The following is a 24,246-nucleotide window of genomic DNA, read 5'->3' as shown; positions in this document are numbered from 1 at the left end:
AAAAAAAAGAAAAGAAAAAGTGGCTTACTTTTAGGAAGCTTTTCCTTTCTTCATGACAGTTTGTCGTGACACACTGTCACACAAACGGGAAGTGTAATGTCTTATACAGTAATTATAGAATAATATTAAAGATTCTTGTAACCTTCTGAAGTTAGAATACTCAAGGCAAGTTTGATGGAGTTTATAATCACATTTTTTTTTCAATTTAAGCAAACCTTCAGAAAAATCTGGTCAACTTGAATCAAGATTTTTCAGAAATATGTGTAAGAGACCTTAATTGCTTTGCTAAAATATAAAACAGAGAAAAACAAAACCTCTGTTTTATTCTCTTGTAGAAACAAGGAAAGCTGTGCCACGTGATCCAAACTATCCACCCCTTAAAAACGTTAACATTTCACAAAAACTCCTACTCTCGGCATTTTGTTTAAGAAGATTGGCATTGCCTCATCGCTCAGGTATTATGGGCGTTACTCTCAAAGCGTTGTCGTGAAATTTACCACAGTCCTTAAAGGCAACATCAGCTCATAAAGCGAGCATCAATGTAGTACACCCGAGAAGAGGAAGAGGCGGAGGGAGAGGTGGTTTTCTAGACCCTACTGTAGCGGTTACCGGGTGCTTGTGCGACGTCGAAAGTTAGCCGTCGGTTCCTGCTTCTCAGAGATTTCTGGAATTTTGACATCCGTTAGGAGTAACAGGTATGTTTAACAAGCTTTTGACGGTGCTTTTAGTGTGTTGCAAAGAGGAGACAAACGGTCGCATCTTTGTTAGCACTGTTAACATGCACCATCAGCAGCCGTTTGTATGTCCTCAACTCCATGAAGGGCTGGGTGCTCTGCTAGCGAGCACTAGCCACGGCTAACGTTAATTTTCAAACCTGCTGCACTTGGGCAAAACACTAGCTGGCTTTAACCGTCACCACTTGCCTTACTGTGGTTATAGCTAACAGGAACATAACGCTTTCAGAAATAATTTCGATAATTATTAAAAAACGTACCATATATATATATTTGTATTTTATTTTTATTTTTTTTTACTGTTACTGCTGTGAATTGGATTTTACTTTGTTTAAGCAGGGCGTATCTTTTTTGTTATTGTTATGGTTATTGAAATGTTATACATCTTTGATAACGCATTTCTTTTCGGTTTCCGTATGCGCCAGATTGTTATCTCCACAGTTAATCGCTTTGTTGACATGTTATCTTAAACATATTTCGCATATCGGCGGCAGAGTGCACAGCTTGATGTTCCCATCCAGAGTTTGGGAATGAGCTGCTTCCATTCGTAAGTTTTCTGCCTGACATGTACACCTCTGCTTAGTCATATCTGGAAACCACAGTGGCTCAGGTGAACTTCGGGTCAATCTCAAGTGAGCTTATGATGTACAAGCGTATTAGACTGGTGATGTCGAAGTATGGGCCCTCACATTCCCTCTTTTGTGGAAGACTTTATAACAAAGTAATGCTACATATCTAGTTAGTCATGCTATATGACATCAAACAAATCTGAAAAAATAAATTTAACAGCCGCCTTAAGTGTCACGGTCTTCTGTTCAGCATGCTTTTTCTGTAACTGTGAGCATCAATGTCATGGGATTTATCACAGTTTTCAGCAGAAAGTCTGTACCAGTTTAATGTCTGTGACATAAAGCAACAGGGGAAAAAAATCATTGGTACCCTGCATGCTTTAGCTGCATTATCTGTATTATATAGTTTACTGGACTAAACATCAAAAAGTGTATTCTGGGCAGATGTTTTAAAGGTACCATTCTTACCTACATTTTGATATCAAATGTTAACTGGCTTTATTGAATATACCACAGCTATTGTACAAAAAAGGAGCTGAATCTGAGGGGCTCAAGTGGAAGCGCAGGTTGATTTTTCGTGGATTGAGTTGTAGATCCCATCAAAGCATCATAGAGTCTAATGAAGTCATTTAAAAAAGGATCTTGGCTTGGAATGTCAAGCTTATAAGAGACCAGTGTTTTCACAACAAGAAGCTCTTAGTTTTATGAAATAAATTTTCATTGCATTTTTTGCTATTCAAACCTGCACTGTGCATATCTGTCTGACATCACGTCTTAAAATTGTTGTTAAGCTGGATTACTTCAGTCTGTTTAACAATACCAGATTTTACATTACATTACAGACCTTTAATTTTTAATATCTGTCCAAATGAAAACATGGGCAAGTGAGAAGAGCCAGCATATAAGCTTGGCTGATGGGCCCAATGGTCGGTTGTTGATGTTCTGCAGGATATTTGTGTGCAATAACACAGAAGATACAGTGCTTCACATTTTCAGTTAAAGTGTTTTTGAGTTCCTGAAAAATGTGCACATAATGATGACACTTTCAGTTCTTGTAGTCACTATACACATTCACCAAGGTTAAAGCCAACATGATTATACACTAAACACATGTACTGAAGTTAAACCCAATATGGCATGGTGTCATGTTCACCAGAGTTGTGTAAAGCACAGGGTTTGTGTTTTTTTTTTCTCTTTTTTTTTCTTTTTCTTTTTCTTCTTGTTACTCGTCATACAGACAGGAAATGTTTAGTCGAGATAAGCTGAGCTTGTAGAAACACCAAGAATCCAACGGCTCTTGATCTTTTCTTGAACCTCATAGCCGTTTTCTGAGCACAAGTGTGCCCCTGTGCACAAAAGTCATTCTCTCAAAGTTAATGAGCAACAACCTTTATTTTCACAACCCGAAACATACGTCTCTGGTCTGGTGCAATGGGCATTCTTATACTTAACCAACCTTAATGCAGTTTGCTTATACTTTGTTGTGGTGTAAATTCCTCAGTGGTGTTGGTGTTTACCTTTCACCTAGTTTTCACTAGCCCTGCCTAGTTCTTCTTTTTCTGTCTGATTTCATCTGCTGGCAGTGTTTGCCAGTTTTTTCTGGTTTAGTTCATAGATAAAGCAACTTATCTTATCACAGCTCATTATACCCCTTATCTGTTACTTGTATAAATTAAACGATATCTTTAAGTTGATCAAAATGCTATTGTTACGCTGTGTCAGCATCTGATAATAGGAATTAAAAGGATTAATACACACCTGAGTACACATTAAGCTCTCAAAAGTTTTAGTCTAGTCAGTGAGATATTGATATCAAATCTAGAGGGACCCACATAAAAAGGCTCCCTCATGGCACGTGCCTCAGATATGATCTGAGCAGGTGTGCTGTGCCTCTGTTGTCCCTGACAAAAAGGAGCTGAAGTAAAACAGGTGCAGCTTTTTAGAGTACTGCAGATATTCTAGATATGACATAAAGCTCATCACCTCACTGGGGTCTAGTGATGGTGTGAAAATCATGTGTTTTGTATTAGAGATGCAGTAGGTGTAGCTTCCACAGGGATGCATTCCAGTGTGACAGTCACTGTACCTCAGGGCATTATCCATAACCTTTTTTGTGGAGGAAAATCAATTCCCTTTGTGAAGAGAATCAGTAATTGCTTTAGAAATATCCAATAACATCAGCAGCCGGTCAGCACCTCCCCCATCAAACATCAAATCAAGTTTCAAGCTCACTTTGCATTTGAAAGGAGTTATTTTGAACTTGTCTTTAAAAATCCTCAAATGCACATGATGGATGTGTTCAGCTTAGCATAAGTGTTCTGCTAACTCATTTTCAGTCTGATGAATCATCTTCACTTCATTCGCTACCACCTTCAGGGCCCAGCAGCTGCTGTAACCAAGTTACACATGAGAAATATCACAGTTCACGATGTGTAGAGGTTACTGCTGCAATCTGTTTTCCGTTTACTGGTTTAAGGGGGCCAGTTGACGTTAAAGAAAGCAGCAGTGGAGATGTTCCTTGTACATGTCCTGGTTGTTGTAATGTACCCCTGGATAGCTAAATCTCATAGCCAAGGACTTGTTAGCAGTTAATCTAATATTTATCTGGCAGATGCTTTAATTTGTTATTGCTACAAAGGGTAATGCCTCAATCAGGTCTTTTATGGTGATTTACATTTGCAACTCCTCACCTATGGGGTGTACTTTAAAGTAAAAGCAATAGCTTAGTAAGGTTTGTTGAGCCTGAAGCCGGAGGGTTCAGTGTCAAGGCCAGACCGCTTTGGTGATTTATGCTGAATTGCATGTGTTCAGAGTTGTGGATTAAAATGGGCTGTAAATGGAGTGGCTGTTACATGTAGTTGTTACATATTTTCCTAACAAGTGAAGGATCAGATTGGTTGAATTCTGGGAGGAGACACAAATCCCTTTGGGGGATTGCGTCAGGGAAAGCATCCGGTGTAAAAATCTGCCAAATCAAACATGTGGAGCTGCCCACTGTGGTGACCCTAAAAGTAGCTTTTATTCACTATGAGCATAGATTCATGGAAATCCATTGAGCAGTACAGCAATGATGCTGCAGTTCAGAGCTTTGCAGAAAAATAGTAAAATAATTATGTTTGTTTGCAAATTTGCCAAACTCTTTTCTTCCAGCGTCTCTCTTTCTTAACCTCATTTGTTGCAACAATGACGCTTTTTCCTGTGATAAAATTTTAATATAATTCTTCATGACCTCTTTCACATGAGTGAAGTGGAATCAGCTTGTCAACTGTATCAACTCCAAGTATGTTTACCAAGAAAAGTTCCAATACCACAAGTTGCCATTGCATTACAGAGCATAGAGGCCATATTTCAATTTAGTGGAGCAGAAATATGAATGCATGCCAGTGTAGGTCATGACCTTTATCTTAAAAAAAGAAAGTAGTAGAATGAGTCAGAAAGTTCACACTGTTGCTTTTCATTCATTGCCCTCTGTTCATTCATAGTTCGGACTCATTCACACATTCACATAGTCAGCAGCACACTGATTGTGACGTGAATTTCTATCAGTGCGGTCGATCACAGCATCACATAAGATTGCTAGTTTATTAGTGTTTAAAGCTTCATACATACATATTTAAACAGTGATTACTACAGTAATGAACAGATGTTTTAACTGCCAGGTTATCAGTGGCTTAATGTCCACAAAGCTCAGTTATAATCAGGCACAGTTCCTCTCTAGGTAACAGATTAATGATAAAAGCATGTTATTATTATGTCCTTGTAAAACAGATATGTGCTTTGACGTTAGTCATATAATGATTAACAGTTCCTTCAGGCTCTGCAGGAGGGGACAACGTGTCAGGTAGCAGGTTTTTAAGCCTTTCTGGAATGGAAAAGCACAGAATTTGAATTTGCCCAAAGTTAACAGAATTTCGCTGATCCTGTTTATCTGGAAAACCTGTTAGATATTTAAACAGGTTTTTGTTCTTGTGTGCCTGTTTTAAAAGTTGGCACCTGGAATGTTGCATTCTTTCGCCTGATGTCTAATTTCGCCTGAGGTTGGTCATTTTCCACATGTGTTCTTGTTCTTGTGTCTAAACACTCGGTTCTCTGGCCTCTAGGGTGTCAGATGACTTTTCTAAATTGTTGGTTAAAGAAAACCTTTCCTCTCCTCTGCTCCGTCTTTAATTCAGGTTCACTGTGCACAGTGATCATGGCAGAAGCCCACCAAGCCGTCGCTTTTCAATTCACCGTTACCCCAGATGGCATTGATCTGCAGCTGTCCCATCAGGCCCTCACTGAGATCTACCTCTCTGGCATGCGTTCATGGAAGAAGCGTATCGTCAGAATTAAGGTATCTTTGTTCGTGTTAAGCGGCATGTCCCTAAAACATTGTTGGCATCATTCTTCCTCTTTTCGTATTACAGTGGTTCCTTAACTCATTACAGTAGCACGTGCATCTGAGCTGCAGTTAAATGTCAGAGTGGCTTTCACCCTGTGGTTTTGTTTTCATTTTAGTCTCATTATGTTTGTCTTTGTATAACAGTTATTTTTAGTTTTGCTTTGAGCAAGTTTTTTTTTTTTCATGTGGGTTTAATTGTCAGCGATGAACACAACACATTACTGCACACGCTTCAGAAGTGAGTGTTTGACTTTCTTTATTTTGTCTTCACTTTGATCACGCTCTTTCAGAGGCGCTATGAATAATTACTGAAGTTGTTTTGATGTGGTAGCATTTTACTGTTGGACACTCACCTTTTCGAGGCTTAAATTTCCAGTTTAATTACTGGTAATATTTTTTATAAATCCAATGTGAAACCGAGCTGGATCTAATTTAGCCATTCATAGTTGAACATTTATCTAATCTGCACCTTAATTATAAGTGAATTTTTGTACAGCATGTCAGTGAAATGACTACAAAGAGAGAATAACATGTTTTTTCTCTCACTCTACCAGAACAGTGTGATAACAGGAGTGTATCCTGCTAGTCCGTCATCCTGGCTGTTTGTGGTCATCGCAATCCTGGCTACTATGTACACTCGCTCAGACCCTTCAATGGGACTCATAGCCAAGATACAGGAGCACCTGCCAGTCAGGTAACATACCTCATGACTCCTTTAACCCTCCTAAGACCCGAACTCAAACCCGAATTAATGAATGAATGTTTTCTTATTAGTTATTAAATAAACAGAATTAATACTTTAGTTTTACTGTGATTCAATAAAAATGGCAACCATCTATGACACACTTGCATAAGTTCCAAAAAGCTCTGCATATGAGTGCAAATGTAATGTTTCTCTGGTTTTTGGTCAGATTGACAAAAAAAAACCCCACGTTTTTTGTTTGAGTTGTAATGGGTTCACTACAACTATAAGCACACTTTAAGGCAATGAGATTGTGTCTCCCTGCTAAACAGAGATCTATGTTTTTTTCTTGTCTGTTTTCAATAAACAAAAATGCTTGTAATAAAAATATAGTTGGTGGAACCTGTAGCCTGAAGCTAAATCAACATGAATTTTCTTTTTTCTTTCTAGCCCGCTTTTGTCTTAAATATTAAACGTGTCCATCTTCTTTCTTCACTGCAGCATCTGAAGCTTTCGTACTGTCTTGTACTCGAGTCTTGTTCACTCATCTTCTTTTTGTCTCATTTTATTTCACACACACATCATTTCCAGCCAGTCGATGAGTACGCAGTGCCAGGCAGTGGTGTCAGCAGTGCTCTTCAGCACCATGCTTTGGCTAATGCTCATCTTCACTATGCGCCTGTGCCTCAAGCAGCTCCTCTCCTACCACCGCTGGATGTTCGAGCAGCATGGCAAGATGTCCACCACCACCAAAATCTGGGTGGTCAGTACTTTTTCTTCAGTTTTTCCACTTCCCAGTGTGACATAACTACCTTCCACTGTCCATCTGGTTTTAGATCTCCTAAAATATCAGGTGTCCCTCTATCATACCAAGTTTATATGATATTTTTATGCATTAGAATAAAGCATTTTTATTTACAGCTTTGCTTTGAATCTAAGTTTAGAGGCCCTCATTATTTAGCATAAAAATTGAATGTTTATTTATTTTACACGGCATTTTTAGCTTGTGAAATACTTGTGTAAATTACTGGATTCAAATCCAAACCAACTACTGTGAGTCATATAGGTGTGATGTGCATTCATATTTACAGTGCGTCTGTCCTTGTGTGTCTATGTCAGGCGCTGGTGCGCATCTTTTCTGGCAGAAAGCCGCTGCTCTACAGCTATCAGGGTTCGCTGCCAAATCTCCCTGTGCCCACCATCAAGGACACAGTCAAGAGGGTGAGATGTCACATGAAGCAGAGGAAATGATAACATGCTGATCACTGACCATAAAACAGATGGTTCTTTTATCACATTCATCATTTGTTTTCAGTTTTTTATTTTTGTTTTTTTTAGCTAGTTGAGAATTTAGTAAAACAACAACAACAAGGTTTATATTAATCCACAATGAGCAAAGGAGGAATAGAAAAATAATTTTTGTATTGTATCGACAGAATTAGATATGTTTGTGCTCATATAACATTTTTTTTTTTTATCACGTTACCTGTTTCATTTAGTACTTGGAATCAGTGCGTCCGCTGATGGATGATAAAGAGTATGAACGCATGACCAAGCTGGCCGCAGAGTTTGAGAGCAGCCTTGGTAACCGCCTGCAGTGGTACCTCAAACTCAAAGCTCTCTGGGCTTCAAACTATGTAAGTGGTTGGTCACAGTGATCTGGTAAGGTGTGGCCAAAGCAAAGCCATTAAGAGAAAATTTCAAATTCCATTAACAATGTATATCTGTGGTCTGAATTATTTAGCTTGTGTGAATATGCAGTCACTTTTGCTTTCAGGTCAGTGACTGGTGGGAGGAATATGTCTACCTCCGGGGTCGAAGCCCAATCATGGTCAACAGTAACTACTATGGCATGGTAAGAAAGTGTTACTGCATTAAGTTTCTTGAAGATATTTCTGCTCTAAGAGACGATGACCCTAACTTTGGATTGAATAAAAGTTGGTATTTTGAGCAAGCCAATAGATTTTCATTTTTCTGCGCTATTAAACATATTAAAGGATAATAGCCAAGATCCGCACTACATAAAGTTTTTGCCAAGCCAGCATCGCTTTTTTGCATTGCTCAGGAATGAAAATACAGTGATGAGCGTTTAATCTCTAAAAATGAGTAACTGAATGAATATGAAGAATCTTTGTTCAAAAGACAAGATGTTTTTTACTCAGAGTTTTTTGTTCCTAGGTCCTGTGTACAAATCATATATAAGCAAACCTTGTCTGAATAGTCAAACAGTGGTGTAGAGAGCATTTGCAAAAATGCAGACAATAAAATCACTGACTGCCAAGGCTCTCTACGTTGTAAGGTAAAGACCCAAAAATCAGACCATCCTTTATGAGCAAGTACTTGGAGACAGTGGGAGGAAAAAACTCGCTTTTAACAGGAAGAAATCTCCAGCAGAGCCAGGTTCATAGAGGGACAGCCAGAATTTTTTGCCATCACAAGTATTGCCCCCTGAAGACCATGTTGGTGTCACTGTTTTTAGAGAAATATGACGTGGGTACTTTCTCCACGTCATATTTCTCTGTGTTTTTAATTAGGGCATGGTGCCAGCAAATCAGTATTTCTAATGTAAACCTCTCCATAACCTCAAACCTGTCACCTTTTAATCCTAGATGTACTCAGGGATCATTTTGTCTGGATGATCCTTACTTTCTGTATCTGTTCATTTTCTCCGCAGGACTTCTTGTATGTGACTCCAACTCCCATCCAGGCAGCCAGGGCCGGCAACAGCATCCATTCGTTCTTCCTTTACCGCCGCAAACTCAACAAAGAAGAGCTCAAACCTGTGAGTTAAGCCACCAGTCCACCCCTGCTGCTACGTATATATGATAGCATTCATTTTTCTTATCTTCGTGCTATGGCAACAGATGGCTTGTTAACTGGATGTCTCATATTTTAATGTTATTTTTCAAACATCAGTGTATTATGTAATATGTAGAATAGAGTGGGCGCATGAGGCCATCAGTATGTGGTGTGTGTGTGTGTAGCATTAATTCTTTCATTCATCTATCCATCAGCGTTTATGTGCCTTGTATCTCCATGCATTTTATTTTTTTTTTGTAAAGACATTTCCCTTATGTTATCATACCATACTCATCTTTTACCCCTTCCTTTTGTATCCTTTTCAATCTCTCTTTTACTTGCTTGATTTTTCTTTATTTACCTCCCTGTTTCCCTCTCACTCTTAAAAAAAAATAAAAATCCCCTCCTTTTCCCTGGCCCTACGTTTCTTCCATGGCTTTCTTCTGTTCTTCTCCACGTGCCCTCGCCTTCGTCTTCTCCTCTCCGTTTCCCAGAGTCGTATACCAGGCACTGTCATTCCTCTGTGTGCTGCTCAGTGTGAGAGGATATTCAACACCACACGCATTCCTGGAGAGGAGACGGGTAAAGAGACTGAGCAGCATGCACGCGTCAACAGCATCCACAGAAATGTCTGAATGTGAAGTCCGCTCCATTTTCAGACATCATAGCGAGCATTGCTAACACACCTCCCCTTCAGCAATGATGAGGCATACTGAAGGTGTCTGAAGCCTCTGGAGTTTAAGCATGGGATAGAAAATTGTGTCAGTGTGTGTTTGTATGTTTGTGTGGTTCAAGTAAGGCGTCTCTGATTCACTGAGTCACAATGTCTCTGCTGAACAGCTCATCCTGTCATCTCTCATCAGTCTCCTCTCGCCTGCTGGTTTCATCTCAGGTCTGTCTGGGTTTCTGGAGAGACGCTGTCTTAAACTAATGCCTTTTTCCCCCTTCCTGCCCACACATTTTGTTTTCTCATTTTTTTTCCTTCTTCTCTTCCCAACACTTCCTTTCTATCAACCTTTGTTTCCTCTTCCTCCTTCTTCCCTATACTGTTCCTGGTCTGGTGCATACTTCTCTTATTCTACTCAGTGGTTGCTGAGGTCTGCAGTTCCTTGCTGTTCCTATCAGTTTGAGCGGATGTTTGACACTTGTCGAATCCCTGGAATACTAACAGGTAGTATTTATATTCTTACTCAACTGGCCCCAAATTTTTTTAGATCTCTAAATGCCCCCCAAAAAAGTAAAAAGGAAAAAAAACTATTTAAAATTGACAAGAATTCTTGTTTCATATGCAATAGTTTGTGTTTGGGCATCATGATATATGACGATCACTCTGTCAGTCATTTCAAGTTACAGATCATAGTGTAAAGAAACCCAAATTTCATTCCTGCTTTTATTATTGCAATTGCACTCAAGCATGCAGGCTCAAATTTGACTACATTTTTTGCAGTTGTTCTCAGTCACAGCCTGGCTTAGGTTAGGTCATTGTAAACCTAATTAGTGAAGTTGTGCTTTGCCCTACACGTGGCATGAATTCAGTGAAGCCAGGTGTTCCAGTCATGTATGATAATGATGGTTTAGCTTTGCAGTCTTTTTACAACATCTTTTTAGATGCTCATGGCAACATCCTGATCATCTCACACCATGTGCATTCAGTTTGCATTGGACAAGACCTGAAATATTTAGAATGGTGTGCTGGGTTGTTGTGAATTCATCTATGTTACAGTGTTACTGGGGATTTTAGCTACACTGAGACCCTACGCCATAAACTTGATGTGTACCTCAACAAAGGTGTAACTATATATCACATTGACACAGGCAGCAACTATTGTTATTGGCCTGTTGAATGCTCCTGTGCATTTGTGGTGACTTTTTCACTGCAGTTTTCAAATTTATCAGTGAGAGAATAATCATCACCATCTCATTATAAGGACTCAGACTCCCTGGAGGAGATTGTTTAAACTATTGCAATGGAGGTGTAAAAAGAAGTAGAAAATATGAGGAGCAAATATGTTTTCCCACAGAAATAAGTGACGACAACAAAGAGAGAGGACCCACGAGGGGAAAAAAGCCCAGCATTTTTTTTGTTGCTGTTGGCTGGTACCGCATATAAAACACGGGACTACATGGTAATTAACACATAATGCACCAGCACAAGCATAATAAACCAAAATCTGATCAGGCCTTTAGACTACTTTGGAAAAAAAGAAAGGTTTAGAAAATGCATTTATTTTAGGGACACAAGACACCTTAACCTGTAAGTTAAGTCTATCATCTTATGTATGTATTTCCCTGACATTGTGGGGTTTTTTACAGCACCTTCCCACCATCAACATTTTCACATCCCACCTCATTATCTTCACTAAATTCATCACTGTTTTACACCACAGTATGTCCACTTTGTCTTTTACCATCTTCTTTCTTCTTTTCTATCCAAAGATACCGTCCAGCATTGGCAGGACAGTGACTACATTGTGGTTTACCACAGAGGGCGCTACTTTCGTCTCAGGGTGTACCAGGCAGGCAGACTTCTGTCTCCGAGGGAGATTGAATTCCAGATTCAGAGGATCCTAGATGACCCTTCACCTCCTTCCAAAGGGGAGGCCAAACTTGGGGCCTTGACTGCTGGAGACAGGTCAGTTTGATTGTTTACATTACCTGCAACATACACCACACTGTAATTCTAATGTAAATGTCTATAATCACTAGAGTTCCCTGGGCTAAGGCCAGGACCAAGTATTTCAGCAGCGGGATCAATAAACGCTCTTTGGATTGCATCGAGAAGGCCGCGTTCTTTGTGACACTAGATGACGAAGAGCAGGGCATGATGGGAGATGACCCAGCAGCCAGTTTAGACCGCTACGCCAAATCTCTGTTGCACGGGAAATGTTATGACAGGTACTTCTACACTAAAATATTCACTGTGTTATGAATTTGTCATCAAGTTATTGTTGCTCTGCTGTTGACTTGGTGGAGATTTTCCTGTAGTGATCTGTTATTATTGGTTGCCATGCAGGTGGTTTGACAAGTCCTTCACAGTTGTTTACTACAAGAACGGGAAAAATGGCATCAATGCAGAGCACTCCTGGGCTGATGCGCCGGTGCTGGCACACGTGTGGGAGGTAAGGAATACAAAAGAAAACTTGGAATGTTGTTATGTTGCTCTGAGTAGCTATAATTTTAGATGCGTTTGTGTGTTTCCAGTACACTCTGGCCACTGACAGCTTCCAGCTCGGTTACAACGCAGAAGGTCACTGTAAAGGAGACGTGGATCCATCCCTGCCCCGACCAGTGAAGCTCAGCTGGGAAATCCCTCCAGAAGTTAGTTCTGTGTTGAAATTTTTCCATTAAACGTTTTCCTAAATGAAGCAAGCTATTGTCATAAAGACGGAAACAAGAAAGTACAAGAAATTCAGGGATAACATTATGATCACTGACAGGTGGAGTGAATAACACTGATTATCTCTTCATCATGACTCATGGCAATGAGAATGTGAACATTTTATCCTGTAAGATGATTTGTTAGAAGTACAAAAATGGGCAAGCATAAGGATTTCAGAGAGTTTGATAAGGGCCAAAATGTGCTAGCTAAGCGACTGGGTCAGAGCATCTCCAAAACTGCAGCTCTTATGGGGTTATAGATCATGCAGAGGTTATACATATCTCAGTTTTGACTGATGTTGTTTTTCACTGTGTGTGTGACAGTGTGAAGAGCAGATCGCTCAGTCTCTGGCTGTGGCCCAGGCGCTGGCTGATGATGTGGACTTCCATGTTTTCTCCTTCCAAGAATTTGGCAAAGGAAAAGTCAAGAAGTGTCGAGTCAGTCCAGACGGCTTCATTCAGATGGCTCTTCAATTGGCCTACTTCAGGGTGAGTGTTCCACTGAAGTCGAATGGCAGTGTTACCATCTGATACCTTACCTAAACATGTAAAACAATGATGAGCTTTAACATAAAGAGAACACATGCAGGTTTAAACGTTTGAGGTCAGACTGACATCTGTTCAAAAGTTTAACCTGTTTAAACAAAGCAGAGTTACATAACTCTGATGGTCCGCATCCACTCTTTAACTTGAGATGTTTAAAATTGAATCTAATATGTAATACATAATTAAAGGTTCCATGTACTGAAAATGAACTTTTATGAAGTTGTGATTTCAGTTTGAGGCAATGATTTAATTTAATGACCCCAAAACAGACAAAGTGAGTTTGAACCAAACACCCAAAAAGGCTGAAACTTTCTTTGGAGACATGTGAGACTAGTGTTAATCAGTCTTCAAATGTCTGGTAGGATACGAGATTGACAACTTTATTTATTTTTATAGCACATTTCATTACATTAGAGCTCAAACACAGAAAGTGAACACATGGCATTTGAAACAATTGTACACTTTAATCAGTTGTTTGTTTTTTGCTGTTGTTGTTGTTTTGCGTGGTTGCAGGAACGGGGGACTTTCTGTTTGACATATGAAGCCTCCATGACCCGTCTGTTCAGGGAGGGCAGGACTGAGACTGTTCGCTCCTGCACCAACGAGTCTAGCGCCTTCATCCGAGCGCTGGAGGGCGGAGAGGTGAGAGCATGAAAACCCTCTCCTGATTTGTTTTATAAAACCTAAACACAACACAGCCATGTCACTTCACCACGTCGTTCTCCACCAGGCAGCAGATGTGTGCAAACATTTGTTCCGAGTTGCCACAGAAAAGCACCAGCTACTTTACCGCTTGGCTATGACTGGAGCCGGCATTGACAGACATCTGTTCTGCCTCTACGTGGTGTCCAAATACCTCGGAGTGGAGTCTCCTTTCCTCAAAGAGGTTTGTTTCCATGTCGTGTTTTTGTCTAGTAGCGCTTACACTGAGTTGATGTTAGCAAACTGATGTGGTGGCTTGTGTGTGTTTCAGGTTCTGTCTGAGCCATGGAGGCTGTCCACAAGTCAGACTCCCATCCAGCAGGTGGAGCTGTTTGACATAGATAACCACCCGGAGTACGTCTCCTGTGGAGGAGGCTTTGGACCGGTCAGTACCACCTCCGGTGTTTCACAGACTTTAAATAATTGTTCTACAATTATTTATTTTATTCTATATAGTTCCTGCTGGATTAGTGGACAGATTACATGAATACAGATTAAAGGGACTGGTGATGATTCAAGTGTTTTTGTGCCTTTCAGGTGGCCGATGATGGATATGGGGTGTCCTACTGCGTTTTGGGAGAGAACATGATTAACTTCCACATCTCGTGCAAACACTCATGTCCAGACACTGTGAGTTTAATGCTTTTGGTCAATTTGTAGTCAAATGTCTGTGTATTTTAGTACTTCATATGTAAATCTAGAATTGTGTTATGCTCCCTTATGCCTGTAGTTATTTACAGAAAGACATGGTTGTTCACTGCACAAGTAAACCTTTAAAATTCTTATATTTTGTCATGCAATGACTATTCTTACTATTATTCAGATTTTTTAAAAAGGCATAATATGACATTAATCTTTTATTGGCTCAATTTTGTTTCGTTTGCTTGTTTGTTTTTTAACGCTATGCTAATGCTTTTTCTCCTTCCTTCTCCTTATTCTGTGCTCTTCGTCTCTCCTTGAAGGACGCTCATAAGTTTGGTGATCAGATCAGACAAGCCCTCCGTGATCTGCTAAAGCTGCTGAGCCCAAGCCAAACAGAGGCCAGCAAAACGGAAGAGAGCCAACCTAAGGTCAAGAAAGAGCAGTAGATATTCAAATCAGAAGACGTGATGCTGAAGGGAACATGTGCAGGCATTACAATATGAAGTGAAGAAAGGCGGGTTTTTATTCTTAATTTAGTCTGAGGCATTTATAGCCAGGTAGATGATATTCGTGAGACAGCTCCACTGGAAAATGATAACAACGGAGGTGATGTTTTTACTGATATGCATATGTTTGTGCGTTTATATTAGCTGTGCGATGGGTGCATGGAGCGAGAAAGGGTCCGCAGAGTTTGGTTTTAACAGTGAAACAACTTGAAATGTGCACGTGTAAATGAAAAGTACAGTGGGGCCAGTACACATCTCAGTGTTAGGATGGAAGATCCTAACTTCACCTTATTGCAGGGAGTAAATGAATGCAAATTTCTGCAGTGTGTTTTCGACACAAGTAAAGATAAAACTCCTCTGTTGTTGGATCTGTTTGGGGAAACGCTGTGGGATGTTAGTGTGAATTTTGGAGTATTGCCATGGGGAGAAAACATGATGGACTGTTGAGGTGACTTCATTTTCTACCATCTGAATTCAAAACTGCTGTAACGATGACACCAGGTATTTTAGAATCATGGAAGTCTGTGACTTCTCAGTGTTTACTCGATGTGTATAAATTGCTTTTTACATACACAACTGTAATGCTGTACTTAAAGCACCAGGCTGGTTATACATGTAGTGAAGATACATGGCTATTTTAAATTAATTAAATATATCCAGTGCCATATTTTTATTTTTATTTTCTTGGAGGCTTAGTTTGTATTCACTAAGTTTAACTTACAAAGTTAGCAGACATACAATCTAGTTATTCAACTGCTATAAATGTATTTTATATTTTTACTTTATTGTTACCACTGTTTAAAAGCACCATAACAATGCAAGTTGTATTTATGAACATGATGTGCAATTATTCAGTCCCACGCAGCGCTGCAGGTCAGACCTGGATTAGATGTAAAGTGTACCTGTGACACAGATTGATGTTTTTCTCCACTTACTGCTGCCTTCTTTGGTTTTTACTCCAGATCAGCTTCTCTTATTATGTTGTTCTCATGAGCCTTTTTAATGCAATATTACGAGGGGGAAATAAAGATATTCTTAAAGAAAAAACTAGTGGGGTTTTTGTTTGGTGTTTGTTTTTGTTGCTTTGAAACATCTCTCCCCCAGTTTAGCAGATTGCTCATGAAGAAACCTGTTGGGTGTCTGTATATTTCTGTGCAACGCTCAAACCTACCTGGCCCTATGTGAAAAGTAATCGCCGTATTTGTTTAATCATGAATTAACTTTGACCACATTTTATTTAGAAAACTGAGTTTAATTTCATTTACCACAAACAGATTTGAGTAGTGCCAGACCTGCTGAATCAAGAAATCACTGACAAAGTGAAGCAGGCTAAATGATCTCAATAAGCAAACATTGACATAGAGAACCACCCACAAACATTTTGCAGCAGGATAACATCCGAAACACACCAGCATGTCCATTTTTTCATGGTCTAGTCAAAGTCCAGACTTAAATCTGATTGAGATGCTTTGGCATGACCCTAAATGGGCCGTTCATACTTGAGAACCCTCCACTATGACTCCTTGACTTTTAGGAGAGCTTTAAAAAGTTGAGTAAAGAACTGACCTCCTTTAAAAAAGCCTCACTCACAGCCAAGTCACTCAAGTCCAAGGATGACATTTTTTATGTTTATCATTGGCTTCACATTTCTGTTCGCAGTTACTGATGCTTTTCTGCTTGATGTTGTGCTGCTTCTTTTTTTTGTTGTTGCAGAAGCTACACATAGAATCAAGTAAGCATGTGGTTTTTCTTATAAGTCTTCAAGTCATCTTTAGGACATCATTTTAAAATAACGAACACGCAGTAACTAACAAAGAAATGATGTATTTATCAATAGCTCTTTGCAAAGAATAGAAATGTACCCTCAATATGCTTACCATTGTAACAGACAAATGGTTTAAGGTAAGTACAACCTCTGTCCCAAAGTGCTTTGAGAGGAGGACTGCACAATGAACAGACTCCATCATTATTTGGTTGATCAGTGGCCCAGTATCTGAAGGAGCTGTTGCTCTGGTCTGACCATTTCCACTCATCTCTGAACAAACCGATCCAGACTGAGGACAGCGAGCCATTGTTATTGTCATTGATTATTTGCTGCAATGCCAGAGTTTCAGTGTCTCCCCTTGCACTGGCCAAGTCTTTATTCATCACTTGACAATCTTGTTGGGCGTCAGTCCAGCTTTTCTCTTGAAAAACAACATACAACCCAACGGAGCCAACGTCTGTGAATAATTTTTACACAGAAAAATTCGATTACATGTCCAAGTCCTAGAAAACAACATATCACTGCTGGCTTTCATGCTGTTGGGTAACAATAAAGATGAATTTGAAAATATTGAACTACTTGAACTTGAGTGGCACAACTTTTTGAAACTACGACAATGAAATAATGTTTGAGATCAACGTTGCTTTTTAAAATTTTGTGCTGTCTACTTAAACACTGACACTGATTATTCGAAGCACTATCTGAAGAGGTCAGAGGTCCAAAAAAGTGATATTTAGAATGTTGTCAATCCAATAATAACTGCAAGAAACACAGTCTTAAATACCTCTATGTAGCATTATTATCACTGTGATCTTCAGAATCTATTGACTTTAAATGAGAGGTCAAATGGGAAATAATATTTTTAATCTTTTCATGTGTTAAGAACACACACCACACTTGTAAGAATTATTGTTTGTAAATTATAAGGCTTTTTGTTAATTTCCAACCAATAAATCATTATATTGACCATGAAGGCCTTGGCAGATTTACTTCTGAAGTCTAAATTTACACGTTCTGAATGTCTTTTGACAATTTATTAGTGTGAGCTAACACCAAGCTGCACCCAGATCACTCATTGCAATTGTTTTTTCTTACCTGATGGCCACATCTTTCATAGCAAAAGATACAGTGCGCTTCTGCAGGTTGCTGCTTTTTGTCCTTCTGCCTTTCTGAAAGTCTATTTTTTTGTCCATTTCATAGTGTGTTGGTGTTTTTACTGATGGCCTATGGAATACATATTTGCATTTTTATAAACAAATTTAGCTGTGAGGAGCTGAGCAGGATGTTGTAAAGATCTAAATTGATAGATGCTATCACAGGTTCCAAAAACTTGATGTAACCAACACACTGTATTTCCATTGGGGGTTGAAATGATCTTGTTTTATTACCTCTCCTCTATCTGTCTGTGTTCCTGCCACTTGTCTTTCTGTCTCTTATTTCAGCAGTGAGGTCACTCACTGTCATCATAAACCTTAAAATGGGACTGACTGTAATGAGAGTATTCTTGATTGTTATTGCTTATTTTATTTTATTTTTTTTAAATTGTTATTTTATTTACTTATTAAATTTTTAACAGCGTGACAGTTTTCTTTTATTCTATGTGGGAGCAGCTGACGACCATGAAAACGCATTTCTTTGGGATTAAAAAAGTTTCATGATATGAAATGAGAGGTGTTTCTTTCTGGCTTCCTCCAGAGACGCTGATGTTTTAGTTTCTTCAGTCAGACTCCCTCAAATATTTCTTATAGATTCTCTCTTATAACACTGTCGCCATTTTCACTATTTTATCTTGAGTTACACATATTTTCTTATATAAAGAAAAGTGGCCAAAGCAGTATTCAGATTGCTGTATTTATGAAAATTATGTGAAATGATCCAGTGCTAGGCAGTGCTGGGATTAGATATTAATGTGTGATAATAGTAACACTTTTTTTCTCCACGTCTTACTGCTTTCTTTTGTTTTTACTCCAGAGCAGCTTCTCTTATTATTTTGTTATAGCTGATGCAATATTATGAAGGGAAAAAAAATATTTTTAATCATCATAGTATAATGATCGTAGCTTATGTATTTATGTTCCCTATTTGATCTCGGACCAATCTTGATGAAATTTTGAATAAACATTGTCTAGCGTGCTGTCAGTGCCGACATCTATATGGCATATGCAAATATTTTATACAAATCCCAAAGACAAACAAAGTAATTCACTATATTTCTTTATTATAATGTTTTCAGACAAAAGACAGCATGTGGAAAAAATAGTGAAAGTTCATGTCTACCCTTACAGGTTACAGAGTAATAAATCAACAGACTTTTAACTGACTTTTAATGAGTATTTAATATATCACATATGCATATTATATTTGCCACATGCTTAAAAAAACCCTCCAAATGAAAGCATTCCAAATATGATGTGAGCAGACTTTAAAAACAAACAGTAAAGCAAAGTCTCTCTTTATCTCTATTCATTTAACGCTAGGCTAGTTTTGTTTATTCTCTACATGCAAAATCGTGAGTAATTTTTCACTCCAGGAAAACTTCATGTCGTATTCTAACAGGCATCCTTGATTTCCTTCTCCTCTTCCTTATGGAAAATTTTCCCATCAGGCTGGACTCTCCACCGAACCTTGGCATTCTGGTACTTTGATTGGATCTACGGAGGCATTCACATGAGCTAGTTACAGTGTGTTACGATTATAAGTGCCTGAATCCAGTAAAAGTGGCTTCTTGACTTATATCAGAGCTTTTAAAAAGACACATTAATGGAACATTTTAGAGTAGAGAACTGACCTGCTGCAGAATGGCATCACTCACACTGAAGTCATTTAAGTTCAAAGATGACTTAAATTCCACCTTAACAGTTCTGGTGTGTTTTGTTTCTTGATTGGCAGAACATTGACATAAAATTCACATGCATTTAATTTGTTAAATAAGCTGCCATGTTAAGAATGGCAGTAACTAAAGAGAACAGATACATTTGTTCTCTATAAAAATAAACAATGAGAAGTCAAAAAGGTACATGATACACTGTGGAATTATATTCTTACCCTCATAGCAGATGAAGGGTAGAGAGTAAGTACAGCCTCTGTCCATGAATCCTTTGAGAGATGGATTGTACAATGTACAGAGTCCATCATAATTTGGTTGACCACTGGCCCAGTATCTGAAGGAGCTGTCGCTCTGGTCGGACCATTTCCAATCATCTCTGAACAAACCGATCCAGACTGAGGACAACGCAGCGCTATTGATTATTTGCTGTAATGCCAGATTTTCCACCTGGCTCCTCGCACTGGCCAAGTCTTTGTTGTTCATGCGACAGTTCTGCTGGGCATATAGCCAGCTCGTCCCTTGAAAAACAACATACAACCCACTGGAACCAATATCTGTGAACATTTACAACAAGAAAGATTAAAATCTAAACAAAATCACTCAGAGAGCACAACTCTCCTCGAAGGGCAAGGGCTAAAACTTTGACATTTTATGATGATTTTATGACAACATGCTGACTTCTGACCTTTGATCTATGAACATGAATAATTACATAGTAACATAGTTTATTTTATTCGCAATCACATTTATGTGAAAGAGGAGCTGTGTGTATTTTGAATGATCTTTCCCATGAATGCACTGACCTTGGCATACATAAGGAAGCGTTGTTGTACAGGGTGCGCTGAACCATTTCCCATCATCCCTCATCCCTCCACAGTTGTCAGTGGAACTTGGTAAACTGCCCCAGTTAGTGTATTCAACTACTCCATCACTGATCTGAGTTTCTCCCACAGACCACAGCCAGGCTGGTGGGCCTGTTCGTGTTAGACCGATCCACATCTCTGCTGTCACACCACTGGCTGATACCATGTTCACCAGCCTCTGCATGTCATCCTGGCTGCCAATCGTGGCGAGGTCGGCATAATTGCTCCTGCAGTAACTCTGGGCATCAGCCCAGATTTTAGCCCCGTTTATCAGGTAGAACTCCCGATGAGTGGGAGAACACAGAGTAACATAGCCTGTACAGGTGCACCAACCAAACATCAAACAAAGGAGGACTGCACCATCATCATAACACTGTTTAACTTCAGCATGAACGTTTCATCATAAGCAGTTAAGAAAATGGATTCATGAATGGATTTCATCACTTATGACACTTACCTGAAACTAGCAATAAAATCACTGTAAGGACCATATTTTCTCTAGGATGTAAATTAGAAAAAATCAGTTTGCATTTGTTAGCCTACTGAAGTGGTTAAAGAATTTTTAATTCAGTGGTAGTCCACTCAGTCTCCAACTTTTTAAAACCCATGAAACTGAAGCATTTCCTGCCGTACTTACTTTAATGTTACAATCACAAGTCTTTGAATGCACAGCCAGAGGATTTAATAAATGTGCCAAAACAAATGTATGCGACAACAAAATGAAATAAATCAACCAGTCATCAAAGAAGGTGACAATACTGCGTTCTAACATTTTGAGGGACTTTTTTCCCCTTTCAAAGCATAACTGGCGTCTTGTGCTTAATCAAATCAATATGGAAGTAATACAGATTTTTTGTTTTTAAGTTGTTTTTGTTGTTAGGTTTTGTGGATAGATTTACAGGCAGAAGTTTTAAGGACTTAAGGGCCTAAAGCAAATAAAAACGCGGACAGATGAGTCACTTTGGTAGCATCCACTTATTTTTTTAAATGTATTTCAAAGACACTTATTTTTCGGTTTTAAATGAATTGAAGCTATTTTATTGAATAAGTCAAAAATGTTTAAATGACAAATACTAAACTTTAAGAACAGAATTGTTTGTTGTTCTGGCAGACAACAAATTTGAAACTATTTTGGGAATCGTTTCATTACTTACATAATTACTCTTATGTCCTAACTATACTTGTACAGTATAGTTAGGAACCATAACCATAGCAAGAATTGACAGTAACATGTTTAAGCTAGTGGCATGGACACATGCCTGTCTATAACTGCCCACGTCTGCATATCTACCCTGCTCCCTCTGATAAATCACCTAACTGAGCAGCCCCATTACATGGATACAATTACCAGCCACACCTAGTAATGATGAAAAAGAGGTTTTAAACTTTGACAGTTAAAGATTTCTTTCTTTTGTATAAAAATCTTTGGCTTTTTCACTCTTGAAATGTTCAAATAGGATTAATATTACGGACAACCTGATACAGAAGAACACATAGACTGATTAGAGAATTACAACGAGACACAGATGAGAACAATCAAAGAATAAGCAGGAGGACAGAGACAGTAAGTAGAACTAACAACAACAACAACAACAACAACAACAACAAAAATACACTACCTTAGAAAGTAGAACAGGCACCAACACAAAGACTCAAATGTAATAACTAAGAATGCAAAACTTAGTCCAGCAGAAAATCCAGCAATCCTGAGACGATTCATATACAGATTTTTTCCAGGTCAAGTGACACTTTACATATAATTTAACTCTCCATAATTCTCAGAAATATTTAAATTACATTGATGCTTTAGCATTACTAATGTGTATGTGTTGACAACACCTAACATCATGACATGGCAGTTGCTGTCCACCCAGATGATCAACTCCCTGCTATATGTTTAGAAACAACTCTCTTCTTACCTGATGGGAAGCTATTTTATTACAAATAGGCAGTTGTTAATCCTACTTCATACTTCACGTATTAGTGTTTTGTTTGTTAGCAAGTAGCCTTTGTATTTGTCTTTATGAAAATGAAGCACTGAAGCTTAGCAAAGATGCAAAAGAATATGTGCCTTCCTTAGGACAGGATGCTTGGTGTTTGATCTATTATGTCTTTGTTGTAACAATGCTTCTTGGAAATAAATCTTGTACGGTTGGAAAGCCATGCATTTGTGAGTTGAGCAGAAGAGTTGAGTATGTGGGTTGCGCCTATGAGTGTACATCTATGCCACATATGGACTACAAGTCCGCAAGTTCCGAAGGGAGACACGAGAAAAGGTGGTTGACGCCAAGAGAGCACAATTCCCCCTGAAGTGCAAGGGCTGAAAATATAAAAATTGTGCTGTACAGTTCTCTCAATGCCTTTTCATATGATACATTGCTTGACATGGTTTCTTGAATTTTTTTTTCAAGGTGAACTTTGATCTTGGGTGCTAACAATCAAGGTAAATGCTTAGCCAACCTAGCTACTCATGTCCCCCAAGGCCTAGTATATTGTTGTGAACATTGAAGACGATCAATAAAAAACTGTGGGTAATATATGTTTTTACTGATTTTCACATTTGGTGCTTGATTCGCACTGAAGGAATCAAAACTGTGAATGAACACATATGGAATTATGTAGTGAACAAAAAAGTGTGAAATAACTCAAAACATGTTTATTTTGGGGGGATTTTTCAAAATAGCCACCCTTTGCTTTGATTATTCTTTGCATTCTCTTGATGAGCTTCATGAAATGGTTTTCCAACAGTCTTGGAGGAGTTCCCAGAGATGCTGAGCACTTGTTGGCCCTTTTGCCTTCATTCTACGGTCCATCTTATTCAACACCATCTCGATTGTGTTTAGGTCAGGTGACTGTGGAGGACAGGCCATTTGGCACTCCATCACTCTCCTTCTTGGTCAAATAGGCCTTACACAGGCTGGAGGTTGTTTGAAGTCATTGTCCTGTTGAAAAATAAATGATGGTCCAACTAAATGCAAACCAGATGGGATGGCATGTCGCTGCAGGATGCTGTGGTAGCCATGCTGGATAAGTGTGCCTTCAATTTTGAATAAATCCCCAACAATGTCACCAACAAAACACCGCCACACCATCACACCTCCACTATGGTGGCCCCTAGAGACAAAGCACGTACAAACTCCAAAACACATGCAAACTCCAAAACACATGCAAATTCCAAAACACGTACAAATCCAAAACACGTGCAAAATCCAAAACACGTGCAAACTCCAAAACACGTACAAAGGTCAGCATCAAACACTGTTCTCATTTTTTTTTGCCTGTCAGACTTCAGCTTATGCCCTCAATACCCACTAATAGTCCACATTCAATCCCTGTTCCTTATTTTGAAATTATGACCCATATCCACATGTTTGTAGCATGTGAATATGGGTCATATTTGTGTATCGTGTAAGTTATTGGCATCCCACTTCCTTTCTCATCTTAACCATCAAAACTAAATTTCATATCCTAATGCTGACCTACTTCTACCTAAGTTCACCACCAAAGCAATTCTGAATTCTCCAACAGTTGTTTTAAGGTTTGTCTGACAGCAAGAAGCTGCCAAAATGTCCTAAAATCTTCAAAATGACCTCAAGGTCTTAAGCTCAAACTGGTGCACAACAGAAAGCACTAAGTATTATGTTCATTACTTCAGAGAATTCCTAGCATAACATCCATCATGCACCAATAGTGAAACAATCAGAGACTGTGGAAATACATTTGTTTCCACCATATGAGTAATAACACACACACACACACACACACACACACACACACACACACACACACACACACACACACACACACACACACACACTCCTCCTTGTCGCCCAGAGGACCCCATATAAAGCT

General features: G+C 38.9%; 2 protein-coding genes across 3 annotated transcripts in view; both read left to right on the top strand.

Moving 5' to 3' along the window:
- Positions 1-24,246, top strand: part of LOC113019255 (receptor-type tyrosine-protein phosphatase H-like) — a 423,637-nt gene that overhangs the window by 360,056 nt on the left and 39,335 nt on the right.
- LOC113019272 (carnitine O-palmitoyltransferase 1, liver isoform) lies at positions 408-15,986 on the top strand. Of its 2 annotated transcripts, none has more exons than XM_026162861.1 (19): positions 408-695; positions 5,476-5,636; positions 6,239-6,378; positions 6,958-7,129; positions 7,486-7,587; positions 7,866-8,003; positions 8,144-8,221; positions 9,041-9,148; positions 10,252-10,336; positions 11,602-11,797; positions 11,872-12,060; positions 12,179-12,284; positions 12,367-12,483; positions 12,868-13,032; positions 13,603-13,731; positions 13,820-13,975; positions 14,063-14,176; positions 14,329-14,421; positions 14,754-15,986. In XM_026162861.1, exons 2-19 carry the CDS (start codon positions 5,496-5,498, stop codon positions 14,877-14,879), a joined length of 2,355 nt encoding a protein of 784 aa, XP_026018646.1. In that variant the 5' UTR covers positions 408-695; positions 5,476-5,495; the 3' UTR covers positions 14,880-15,986. The 2 variants fall into 2 exon arrangements, with proteins under 2 accessions (XP_026018646.1, XP_026018645.1); XM_026162860.1 differs by lacking the exon at positions 10,252-10,336 and adding an exon at positions 9,660-9,747.

This window comes from Astatotilapia calliptera, chromosome 3, assembly GCF_900246225.1.
Source record: "Astatotilapia calliptera chromosome 3, fAstCal1.2, whole genome shotgun sequence".
NCBI classification, from domain to species: Eukaryota; Metazoa; Chordata; class Actinopteri; order Cichliformes; family Cichlidae; genus Astatotilapia; species Astatotilapia calliptera.
This window is presented reverse-complemented; position numbering and strand designations above follow the sequence as displayed.

Excerpts from the sequence above, each read along its gene's own strand:
- LOC113019272 (XM_026162860.1), top strand. The coding sequence starts at position 5,496 with ATGGCAGAAGCCCACCAAGCCGTCGCTTTTCAATTCACCGTTACCCCA. Across the intron at positions 12,061-12,178 it reads CACGGGAAATGTTATGACAG|GTGGTTTGACAAGTCCTTCA; the intron begins GTACTTCTACAC and ends GTTGCCATGCAG. Across the intron at positions 14,422-14,753 it reads AACACTCATGTCCAGACACT|GACGCTCATAAGTTTGGTGA; the intron begins GTGAGTTTAATG and ends CTCTCCTTGAAG.